General features: G+C 41.8%; 1 protein-coding gene across 3 annotated transcripts in view; it reads left to right on the top strand.

The window, feature by feature from the left end:
- RBFOX1 (RNA binding fox-1 homolog 1) overlaps positions 1–13,102 on the top strand; it is a 634,773-nt gene that overhangs the window by 424,563 nt on the left and 197,108 nt on the right. For all 3 annotated transcript variants that reach the window (XM_058157660.1, XM_058157659.1, XM_058157658.1), the window contains exon 4: positions 9,745–9,798. In XM_058157660.1, the coding sequence (XP_058013643.1) occupies positions 9,745–9,798 (54 nt within the window). The remainder of the gene's footprint in view (positions 1–9,744; positions 9,799–13,102) is intronic.

Below are 13,102 nucleotides of genomic sequence, written 5' to 3'. Positions count from 1 at the left end.
TAAATAAACACAACAACATGCAACTCCCCAAACTGTAATTAAAAACTCAATAACATTGTTGTGTCTGCGCCCCCCGAGCTGGGTCCCCTGCCAGAAAGTGACTTGGAAAGTGAGGGGGAAGGGCCATCAGGACTTACCTTGGGAGCACCAGCTTCCCTGGCTCAGCTCCAGGAGCCAGAAGCAGGCCAGGTGGAAGAGATAACAAGGCCTCCGTCCCCTGACTCTTTCCTCCCCCAGGCCACGCCTCTAGACACGGCTGATGGCAATCAGGCCTGGCTGGACCCTAGGTTTAGTAGGCAGGAGAGGCGGGAACAACAGAAGCAGGGGTAGGGCAGGCCTAGGAAGTGCTGAGTCATGGAGCCACACCCCACAGGATATAAAAGCAGCAAGAGCTGCTATACCTCTTCATAGCAAGCAAATCAACTGCTTAAACTAGAGCTGAAGTACTGTTTATTCCTGGTTGACTCATCAATAGAGATAACAGAGACACTTGGCAAATGCTCGCTAGTTTGCTGCCAGAGCTGATAGTGCCGGCTAATTAAGTCATCACTCGGACTGAGGCGAGGGGGAACGGAACAAACATATAATCCCAGTCAACCCATGAATATTATTTAATATAGCCGTTTGCTAAGGCTCACCAATACTGCTGAAGCCCCAGGCACAACTGCAGAGCCAACTCTTTGAACCCTTCATAAAGACTGCAAATAAAGATTTGATTTGATTTGATTTAAGTGCCAATCTAAGTTCTGGGATAATGATGGGTTGTTTTCTTTTTTTTTCAAAAGATGGGTATCAGGACAGAAAAACTTCTCCCCCTGGGTTCCATCAAATTAAGTCCATGGTAGATGGAACTGGTAAAATGCAACTCCTGCCAGATCTGATGTAGATAGATGTTCAAGGAGAGGAAGATTCTCAAATCACAATGCTGTTGCTATTGTTGTTCATTTATATTATTCCGCTGAGGCTGAATCTGTGTATCTCATAAGGAACTCAAAGATGCTACTTAACTTAGTAGAGTAATCTGAAGAAATCTTAAACTATCCAACAACTATGGTTAACAAGCTGTAGTGGGTATTGTCTGGAAGTTGAATCATGGCACCTGGATTTACAGTAGTGCCCAAAATTGTGGAAAGTGTATTTTTGAGGTTTGATGGCTAATAGCACCACATATTTTTTTTTTTTTTGAGTTTCAAAATTACTGTGTTCTACTGCTGGAATGGCCTGGGAATAGCACAGACCTTAACCCAGCGGTTCTCAACCTGTGGGTCGGGAGCCCATTGGGGGTCGAATGATGATTTGCCAGGGGTCACCTAAGACCATCGGAAATATGGGAAGTATACTTGCGAGTCGAAGAATTGTGCTCCAATGGTTGACTCCACAAGCCAGCTGCAGGCTCTTCAAATCGCTAGCCGAATTCGGCTTCAGGTGCGATGAATTAAAAAAGAGAGAAAACTTTGCTCTGATGTCTCCCTCTCAAGCCAGCTGCAATCACTCCCAATCGCTAGCCTAATCTGGCTTCAGGCGCGATAAACTTAATAGGGGAGGAGTCTCCGCTTTAATGCCTCTGTCCTCAAGGCAATCGCAAGCAGTTCAGATCGCTAGCCAATACGGCTTCAGGCATGATAAATTCAAAATGAAAATAATTTTACGGTTGGGGTCGCCACATCGTGGGGAATTGTATTAAAGGGGTCGCAGCACTATAAAGATTGAGAACCACTGCCTTAACCCAATTGAAAATCTGACTAAAGACTAGCTGACTAAAGAAGCTTGTTAGTCAGAAGCGACCCAGCAATAAAACCCAGTTAATAGAAGCAATCCTTCAATCTTGGTTCCACATTATAACAGCTGCAGAACTAAAAGACTCGGTTCGCTCCATGGGAAGACGTTGTAAGGCTGTAATTCATGCTAATGGGTACCCAACTAACTTTAACTGACATGGTGATAATTTTTGTATATCTCGTTTTCTCTACATGTTTCACTTTTCTTCTTTATACTGTAACTGCTATTCTAATAGCAAATCATTCCTGAAAGTTATTGCATTACATTCTTGATTAAGCTATCTTTCCATTGATGTATAATGTTATGGTACTTTTCAAAAAAAAGGGGGGGTGTTATTAGCTAGTTTTAGAAAATACACTTTTCCCAAAAGGTTTCCACAATTTTGGCCACTACTGTATTTTCTTGTTGGTTTCAGAGGTTTCACTGTCCAACCAAGCAGCTTCTTCAGTCTGAGCAACTTAGGGGAATATGAGTAAGCAGAGAGTCATTGGAATACGCAAACTCCTTAATTTCCTAGGGGTATTCCTGTACCCTCATGTTTTCTTCCCCAAAGTGTATCACAATATGTCAGTGAAGATTCTCAGTCATCCAGACAGCATTGTCTAGAAAATAAGTCCAGGTGCCATGACTCAACTTCCAGACAATTCTACTGGATGACTGAGAACCTTCATCAACTCTAGTGGGTATGTTTATTCAGCAATGATCAAACCAAATGAAGAAACCTCGTGATGGCTTAACCTTGTGGCTTGAGACAAAACATGGTAAAATGATTTTGGTTCAGTCACTGCGGTCTTGGAGCCGTTGTTACGGCTGACCACGTGCAAATGAAGTCTTTATGGACCATGTCTTTTGTATTATTTGGTATATTGGTTCTGTTCCTGACATTGATTTGCCAATGTTGTAGGCCACTTTGTGAAGTCATCTTAATGACACGTGAAATAAACAAACATGACAGTTTGAATGATGTATATTGGAAAATGTCACTTTTTTTCCCCTCCACCTTATAAGATCACACAGTCACCGGCTTTTTCCTATGAAATGTTAGCAATTTTAGCAATTGGCTTTTTTCTTAATTTGGAGCCGTTAAAATTATTTAATTATGAGGTTAGATTAATATCTCCTCCTGTTCAGATGTATGCAGTTCTGCTTCCATCTAAGAGAGGGTCAATCTATTTTCTAAGGCAAGACAAGAAACAATGGATGGAAACTAATCAAGGAGAGAAGCAACCTAGAAATAAAGAGAAACAGTGAGAAAAAATAATCAATGGGATGGCTTGCCTCCAGAAATTGTAGGTGCTCCATTACTGGAGGTTTTGTAGAAGAGACGGGTCAGCCACTTGTCTGGAATGGTATAGGGTTTCCTGCTTGAGCAGGGGGTCAGATTAGAAGACCTCAAAGGTCCCTTCCAATTCTGTTATTCTGTTCTGTTCTGGAGCAATTACAATGCTCATTTAGGAAAATGAACTGTTCTTAAGATGATTTCTCCATTTTCTCATGCCTCAGTATTTATCTTTCTGTGAGTCTCTTCAATGTGTTACAAGACACATTAGTTGCTTTGGAAACCCTTTCAAAAGGCAAGAGGACGCCCATAAAGTTTTCCCGAGTTGAATGTGGAACGTCCATTTTTATTTGTGCGAAAAATGGCCAGCTTTATCTCTGCCAAGGTCCCATTTTTTCATTTTACAGATCTTTCTGCATTTTTCTGCAATCTACTAGTTGTTACGGTAAAAGGCATCCGAAAGCTTTTTTTTTTTCAGTACTAGTAAGCGGTGCTTCTGTTGCTGAAGAGAAAATTCTGCCCTTGGGAAACGCTTGGAGAATTTTGGGTTTCATAAATAAATAAATCCACCCGATGTTTACTAGTTTCATGGAAAATGCTGAAAGATCAGCTCTACTGATCCAACACAGCTAGTCCTGCGTCCCATTCTGACAGATTGAATACCCTGTTCCCCCCCCCCCAAAAAAAACAAGACATCCCCTGATAATAAGCCCAATCGGGCTTTTGAGCACATGGCAATAAGGTCAAGTGCTTATTTCAGGGTTCAAAAAAAATGTAAGACAGGGTCTTATTTTTGGGGAAACATGGTAATAATAATAATAATAATAATAATATTTTTATTTATAGACCGCCCTTCTCCCAAAGGACTCAGGGCGGTGTACAGCCACAAATAAAATACAGAAAGAAAACAACAATACAAAACTAAAAACAACCCTTAAAAAACCTATTTAATTTGGCTACTTATAGATAAAAATATTCCCTCTAAAATTTACTAAAAAATTTAAAACCCATAAATCAATTTAATAATATAAAATTTAAGCGAGTCCAGCAAGACGAAATAAGTAGGTTTTAAGTTCGCGGCGGAAGGTCCTAAGGTCAGGTATTTGTCGGAATCCAGGGGGAAGCTCGTTCCATAGGGTAGGAGCCCCCACAGAGAAGGCCCTCCCCCTGGGGGCTGCCAGCCGATATTGCTTGGCTGACGGCACCCTGAGGAGCCCCTCTCTGTGAGAGCGCACTGGTCGTTGGGAGATAGACGTTGGCAGTAGACGGTCCCGTAGGTATCCTGGTCCTAAGCCATGGAGCGCTTTAAAGGTAGTAACTAACACCTTGAAGCGCACCTGGAAGACAACAGGTAGCCAGTGCAGTCTGCGCAGGATAGGTGTTACATGGGAGCTCCGAACTGCTCCCTCAATAACCCGCGCAGCCGCGTTCTGGACTAGCTGGAGTCTCCGGGTGCTCTTCAAGGGGAGCCCCATGTAGAGAGCATTGCAATAGTCCAGACGAGAGGTAACGAGAGCATGAGTGACCGTGCATAGGGCATCCCGGTCCAGGAAGGGGCGCAACTGGCGGATCAGGCGAACCTGATAGAAAGCTCTACACCTACTCAACCCCTCCCCCCCACATAATTTAATAAATTAAAGCAGTGTTGAATTTTTAATTTACTTTTGATTCTTGGGGAAGAAAACCAAAAGGGAACAAAATCATTCGAAAAGTATTAGTACCACATTGTAAAACTTTAGTAAGACCATACCTGGAATATTGCATCCAGTTTGGCTCAACAGATTATAAAAAAAGATCTTGAGACTCTAGAAGGAATGCAGAGAACAGCAACAAACATGACTAGGGGCTAAAACATATGAAGAATGGTTGCAGCAATTCCTGCAACCATTCAGTTGAATGAAAAGAAGAATTGGAGTGACATGGTAGCAGTCTTCTAATACTAAGGGCCTCTGGTGGCTCAGCAGACTAAGTCTGTCTGTTATTAACACAGCTGCTTGCAATTACTGCAAGTTCAAGTCCCACCAGGCCCAAGGTTGACTCAGCCTTCCATCCTTTATAAGGTAGGTAAAATGAGGACCCAGATTGTTGGGGCAATAAAAGTTGACTTTGTATATAATATACAAATGGATGAAGACTATTGCTTAACACAGTGTAAGCCGCCCTGAGTCTTCGGAGAAGGGTGGGATATAAATTCAAAAAAAAAAAAAACTTAAGGAATTGTCACAAAGCAGAGCGGTCAACCTATTCTGCAAAGCACCACAAGGTAGAACAAGAAGCAATGGATGGAAACTAGTCAAGGAGAGAAGCAACCTAGAACTAAGGAGAAACTTCCTGGCAGCAGGAACAATTAAGCAGAGGAACAGCTTCAGAAGTTGTAGGTGCTCCATCACTGGAGGCTTTTAAGAAGAGACTGGACAGCCACTTGTCTGGAATGGTCTAGGGTCTCCTGCTTGAGCAGGGGGTTGGACTAGAAGACCTCCAAGGTCCCTTCCAACTCTGTTATTCTGTTATTGTAAAATAGCATGGATGAATTGTGTCTGTCATTACACACACAAGGAGCTGAGTGCAGACTTTCTCTTTCACACACATAGACACTCATAAAAAGATAAACCATTCTTATTTCTTCCGAGGGGAAAGCCGTGTTGAAAAGAAATAAGCATGCATGATCTGAAGCTATTCCCGGTTCTGTTACTACAAATTGACAATCGGAGGTGCCCCTTGGAATACCAGGTGGTTACACAATCATGTGTAAACCAGAAAATGCTCCAAAAAAACCAACACGGTCTTCTTTTTTACAACAGCATTCAAGCAGGGGCAAGAACATGTGTGTGACAGGAGTTGTTGTTAGTTGCAAAGTCGTATCCGACCCATCAAGACTCCGTGGACAGCATTCCTCCAGGTTTTTCTACCATCCTCTGGAGTCCATTTAAGCTCACGCCAACTGCTTCAGTGACTCCATCTAGCCACCTCGTTCTCTGTCGTCCCCTTCTTCTTTTGCCCTCAATCGTTCCCAGCACGAGGCTCTTCTCCAGCGAGTCCTTCCTTCTCATTAGGTGGACAAAGTATTTGAGTTTCATCTTCAGGATCCGGCCTTCTAAAGAGCAGTCAGGGTTGATCTCCTCTAGGACTGACCGGTTGGATTGCCTTGCAAGAGCTGAAAGTCTTGCTACATGAATCATTTGTTTGAACTTTGGCAGGCAGTTTTTGCCTTTATGTTTTGCTGCTTTGTGACCTACCTGGAGAAATGGGATACCTTGTTTGAGATCAAGAAGACAACGGAGGACAATATCTGAGAAGTAAGACTCACTAAATTAAATATTGTTTTTGGTGAAACTCTGCAAAACAGAGGGTGATCTTCACCAATAGTGTCAGAAATGCAGAACTGTCAGAGTATTTACAGTGTGACTACTATTTTGAGACAACTCAGGAGCAAAATGCAGGAACACAGAGGTTTTGTCATTACAAACAGTGGTTTACATACAAGACTTCTATTGTTCTGTCTCCTTCCCCACTTCAGACCCACGAGTTGGCCTTCAGCCAGCGGATTCACAGCTCTTATCAGTCCTGGCAGAATAATCGCAGCTGCCTGCCAAAGTTCAAACAAATGACTCATGTAGCAAGACTTTCAGCTCTTTTTGAAACGGATCAGCTAAACTTTTGCTTCCTGTGGAGTGAGAGCAGTCCCAAAGCTCCTTATATATCCTGTGGGGTGGGGATCCTGCCCCACCCTTCCTTTTGATGATGCCGCCTCTCTAATCTTCTGAAGTGCGGGTCAATCCAAGCTTGATTATTATTATCAGCTGGGTCTGAAGGTGTAGCCTGGGGAAGGGAGGAATCAGGGGATGACGGCCTCATTATGTCCTCCGACTGGCCTGGTTCTGGCTCCTGGAGCCGAGCCAAAGGAATCGGTGCTCCCGAGGTAAGCCGTACCGACCCTTCCCCCTCACTTCCTGAGTCACTTTCGGGCATGGGGCCAGGTTCAGGGGCTGGAGTCACAACATCTATGTACAGTCATACACGTGTAGGCACATCTCAGGCAATCAATCAATCTTCAACTCTACATGGAGAGCTACAATGCAGATAGAACACGATGAGGAGAGAGATACACGAAGAGAGAGAGAGACACCCTGTAATGGCCTCCCTTATATAGACAGCTACTTAAAGCGGCAATAACTCTGCTGACTCATTCTCAGTCTTAAAGCGGCAATAACCCTGCTGACTCATCCTGGCCCACAGCCTTACAGTGGTTGGTGAGCTTTAAACCTTCATTACCCTGACAATGACAATTAATATGTTGTTCCTAAAATTGGGCCGTTCAGCTCCTGCTATGGCTTCTCAAAATTACTGAACCTTTATTGAAAGAGCACCAAATATTCTACAGATTCATTGGGCAGCAGAGAAAACACAGGTTGCAATGATTGAAGAGAGAGAGAGAGCATTGTGGCTTCGGAAGCCGTAAAGAAGGACTGTGGCAGTTAGATGTACTACAAATTGTCTGTTTGACTGGATCAGCTTTGAATTGACTCAGTTCCTAGTTTTCAGTCTGGATTGTCAAATCAATCTGACTCAGACAAGTTCATTCAATTTGACAAGAGCCACCAAATGTTCAGGTGGTATTGGGAGGCAACCCATTTGATCTGACAGTTCGAATCAGTGATCCAATCTGGACAGTCAATTTGATTCACAAAATTAATAAATTGCCTTTTCGATGTGGGATCTGTAAATCTTCGCCAAAAGCCCTCTCACAAATTATTCATCTACTGCAGTGTTTCTCAACCTCAACAACTTTCAGATGTGTGGATTTCAGCTAGCCTGGAAATTTTGGAAAACGTAGTTTGTTTGTCTTGAAGATGCTGAAAAACATTGATCTCCTACAAAAAAAAAAAAGAGTGCAGAGAAGAGTATCAAAGAAGATTAGGGAACTGGAGGCTAAAACATATGAAGAACAGTTGCAGACACTTGGTATGTCTATTTAATGAAAAGAAGGACTAGGAGACACGATAGCAGTGTTCCAATATCTCTGGGGCTGCCACAAAGAAGAGGGAGTCGGGCTGTTCTCCAAAGCACTTGAGGGTAGAACAAGAAGCAATAGGTGGAAACTAAACAAGGAGAGATGCAACTTAGAACTAAGAAGAAATTTCCCGACAGTTAGAACAATTAATCAGTGGAACAGCTTGCCTCCAGAAGTTGTGAGTGCTTCAACACTGAAAGTTTTTACGATGTTTTACGAAGTGGTGTAGGGTTTCCTGCCTAAGCAGGGGGCTGGGCTAGAAGACCTCCAATGTTCACTTATATTTGCTACCGGTTCGCCTGTGCAGACCATATTTGATGACGTCCAGTGGGTGGTTGGAGCCTCCTGCTGCTGCTACCAGTTCGTCCGAACTGTGGCGAAACAGTAGGAACCCACCACTGCTCCAAGGTCCCTTCCAACTCTATCATTCTATTCTATTCTATTCTATTCTATTCTATTCTATTCTATTCTATTCTATTCTATTCTATTCTATTCTATTCTATTCTATTCTATTCTCCTCACCAAGCCAGCCATGAGTTTGTTATCTACCAGTTTGTGAGCGACACATCTGCCTAACTTCAAAATTACCATGCAGTCTTCCTTTACAAGGATCTATAATTTGCAACTTTAGGGACAAATATCTCCTATGAGAGAATATACCCCATAGATCCCATCTACAGTCTCCTGAGAAACGGCAATCCCTAATGTGACAGATGGGAACTATAGCTCTATTCATGTATTGAATCCTATTTAATTTTCATTTAAAATAAATGTTAATCAAAGCAAATGTAGCTTTTGCCTTGAGCTCATTCACTTTTTAGAGGACATTCTTTAAACCAGATGCCGCTTGCAATCTGCAAAGGATACCAACTTTTTTTTTATTTATGCTGCAATGATGCTTATTAATTAATCTTACCTCTGCCATCCAGGTGCTGTTTTAATTATTTTAATGTCTTGATTAACTTCTTGTTATGTTATTTTGCTTTTAATTAAAGGGAAGAAATAGGAGGGAAGCACAAAGAACGGAAAACTATATAGCCATGCGTATTTAAATGTATCAGAGAAGTAAGAGTGATTAAACTAAATACTGCTCTTGGCAAAATCTAAAAAAAAAAAAATAGAAACGGATGTTTGCCTACAATGTCACAAGAAGATAAAAAAATATGGATGTTATGTTGTTGTTTTTTGGGGGGGTTGTTCAATATGGATGTTAAAATGTTTTCATGGGAAACTGTTTGGAAGAGAGGATGGAGTAAATAATTTAAAATATATAACGGGTAGAATATTTTTGCTTAGCCCTTCGTCTTATGATCTTTATAAAAATGTAAAAAAAAAATGTTCCGAATAATTTGGAATTAAAAATTCAACAACAAAAATTATGAATTATGAATTGTGTTATCTAGAAGGCTCCAATGGCTTTAATAAAACAATCCCAATTATGAAAATGGCCAAAATAAGATATTTTACCTGGGACTTAAGGAAGGTAATATTGATACCAATCACGCCTCCCTTTAAAAGTTTGCATAAACATGCAAGCCTTTAAGTATTCCGTTCGTTTCCCTTGGTAAACATTGCTTAAAATGAAGAAATGTTCCTTCCATGCAAATTGAAATGATTCTCGTGACTTTTTTTTTTCTTTAACCAATGCTCATGCAATTTTTCTGTTTCTTTGCAGCAATTTGGTAAAATCTTAGATGTTGAAATTATTTTTAATGAGCGAGGCTCAAAGGTAAGCAACTGAATACACTTGTGGAAATGTTAAATGGATTGAAAGTGTTTACTGAAAAAATCAGAGGAAGCAAATACACAACAGTATTAAAACCTCCTTAAGTAGCTCTTTTAACAGAAACACCTACAACGCTCAGGTGTTTGAGGGGATGAGGGATGTCACTTACCCAAACAGCATGAAATTTATTGATCTAATTCGGAGCCCCTTACAAAGGCTAATTTTAACTAAAATAAGCTGCCACTGGTTAAATAGGAATACTGCTTTCTGCTTTTAAATATCATCAAATGTTGTCTGCTGAATTCCTTTCCCATCTCCAATAATTGCCATATTCATTGTGAGATTAGTTCAAGCTTGCAGTGAGGAGAGATGGGTCATTAGAACAGATACGCTGCTCTTGAAATGGAAGCAAATAATATAATTTAATATCTTCTGAAGCAATTACTCGATCAAGGATGAATTATGAAATTGCCAGCGTTTGCATGTTGAGTGAAAATTGTTTCTGAATTTAAAGAGATGTTTTCGTTGTCCTAATTTGAAAGGTGAAATATTTTCCCTGACACTCGCATCACACACTTAATTTCCATTTGAACCCACATATATAGTCGGCCCATTTTTCTACACTGTATTATACTGTTATTATGTTATATTAGATCATGCGGCTAGATTGATAAATTATCCATCCAGTGGAGTGCAGACATAAGCTTTTTCACTCACACCTCGCAAGGCTATTTATTGGGGTGTGGATCAAAAACTTCAAGATGACAGTTGTGACTGCACAATAAAAACACCACCCCTTTGTGCTTTGCATATAACTTCAACATATGTACAGAGTTTTTTTGGCTCCCTCTAAAGCAGGAGTCTCCAACCTTGGCAATTTTAAGACTTGTGGACTTCAACTCCCAGAATTCCTCAGCCAGCAAAGCTTTGCTGTGGACTTCAACTTTAAGACTTGTGAACTTCAACTTACAGAGTTCCTCAGCCAGCTTTGCTGGCTGAGCAACTCTGGGAGTTGAAGTCCACAAGTCTTAAAGTTGCCAAGGTTGGAGACCCCTGCTCTAAAACCCTTCCAGTCTCATTTAACCTGTACTATATTTATTTTAGATATCATCTATCAACCCCAAAAATTTGGTTGCCCAAATATAATTAATCAGTGAGGCTCACAGGATTCTCCTTGCTGCCTAGTTAATCATTAATCCTATAAGAGAGACTACTTTATAAGTAGTCCTTGACATAACAACTGTAATGGAGCCTTCCCGTTATGATCATATATTGTAATGATCGTAAAACAGGTCAGTCACATCACCTGATGACCTGATTTTATAAACTTCTTTTGTGACAGTTGTTAAGTGAACATGATAGTTGTGAAGTGAATTGCCATGGTCCTTAAGCAAATACTGTAGGCCTTAGAAGAACTAGTGGTTTGCTAAGGGCATGGTTTTGCCCCAAAATTGGAAGTAAGTGTGGGACCCTGCAAATGGCCATAAAGGCAACTGCAGCTGGATGAATACTGCATCCAGTTTTGGTCACCACAATGTAAAAAATATGTGGAGACTCTGGAAAGAGTGCAGAGAAGAGCAACAAAGAGGATTAGGGGGCTGGAGGCTAAAACATATGAAGAACGGTTGCAGGAACTGGGTATGTCTAGTTTAACAAAAAGAAGGACTAGGGGAGACATGATAGCTGTGTTCCAATATCTCAGGGGCTGCCACAAAGAAGAGGGAGTCGGGCTGTTCTCCAAAGCACCTGAGGGTAGAACAAGAAGCAATGGGTGGAAACTCATCAAGGAGAGAAGCAACTTAGAACTAAGGAGAAATTTCCTGACAGTTTAGAACAATGAATCAGTGGAACAACTTGCCTCCAGAAGTTGTGAATGCTCCAACATTGGAAGTTTTTAAGAAGACGTTGGATAACCATTTGTCTGACATGGTATAGGGCCATGATGGCGAACCTACGGCATGCGTGCCACAGGTGGCACGCAGAGCCCTCTCTGCTGGCACATGTGCCATTGCCCGAGGTCAGACCTCCATGGCATTTCTTTCGTGAGCTTCTGTTTCCCTGCAAACAACGAAACAGGAGCTTCTCACGAAAGAAGAAGATCTTAGCTCTTAGTTCCCGGTGTTGGGAAGCCCCGCCTGACCACTGTCCAGCTGGTCTCTGCTGCGCATGCAAGAATGTCTGTGTATGCGCACACGCATGACTGCCCGTGCGTGCACCTTTCTGTTTGGGCATGCGCATGGATGCAGTTTGGGGACATGGTGCCTAAAAGGTTCACCATCACTGGTCTAGAGTTTCCTGCCTTAGCAGGGGGTTGGACTAGAGATCCCTTCCAACTCTGTTATTCTATTCTATTCTGCATTGCCAAGCGCTCTAAGTTTGGTCACATTATTGGAATTTTCAATCTAGGTCATGTGTCCAGTGGTGGGATTCAGCCAGTTCGCACCACTTCGGGAGAACCGGTTGTTAACTTTCTGAGCAGTTTGGTGAACTGGTTGTTGGAAGAAATCATTATGGCAGAGAACCGGTTGTTAAATTATTTGAATCCCACCACTGCATGTGTCCCTTTTTGGGGGGGGCGGTGGTCGTAACTTTGAACAGTCTCTGAATAACTGGTCATAAAGACTACTGTTAATTAGATTGCTTCTTGTCTGAAACACAGGGAGCCCTTCACTTTCAGCCTTTTGTTTAGTGACTGTTTGAAGTTACAAAGGCACTGAGTAAAAATGACTTCTGACTGTTTTTCATACCATTTCAGCGTCCCCATTTAATCAGAATTTGGGGGCTTGGCAACTGGCATGTGTTTATGATGGTCGCAGTACCCCAGTTACCGTATTTTTCGGAGTATAAGACGCACCTTTGTTTTTGGGGAGGAAAATAAGAAAAAAAGCTGATTGGCAGGTGGATCGGCCTCCGGAATACCCCCAATCAGCTGTTCCCAGAGGTGAATTTTAGCAACAGGTTCCTTGGTTGTGAACTCTGTGCCTTGCTTTTTTTTTGGCTTTTTTTTTTTCCTGCTTCTGAAACTTCTGAAACTCTGTTTCAGAAAAAAACTTTTTTTCCTGCCTCTGAAACCCTCCAAAACAGCTTCAGAAAAAAAGCCTCTGAAGCTCTGTTTGGAGGCTTCTTTTCTGAAGCTCTGTTTGGGGGCTGCTTTTCTGAAGCTCTGTTTGGAGGCTTCTTTTCTAAAGCTCTGTTTGGAGGCTTCTTTTCTGAAGCTCTGTTTGGAGGCTTCTTTTCTGAAGCTCTGTTTGGGGGCTTTCTTTATGAAGCTGTATCTGGGGGCTTCTTTTCTGAAGCTTCGTTTCTT

Source organism: Ahaetulla prasina, chromosome 14 (assembly GCF_028640845.1).
Source record: "Ahaetulla prasina isolate Xishuangbanna chromosome 14, ASM2864084v1, whole genome shotgun sequence".
Classification (NCBI taxonomy): Eukaryota; Metazoa; Chordata; class Lepidosauria; order Squamata; family Colubridae; genus Ahaetulla; species Ahaetulla prasina.
Note: the sequence above shows the minus strand (reverse complement) of the source record. Positions and strands in the feature narration are given on the sequence as shown.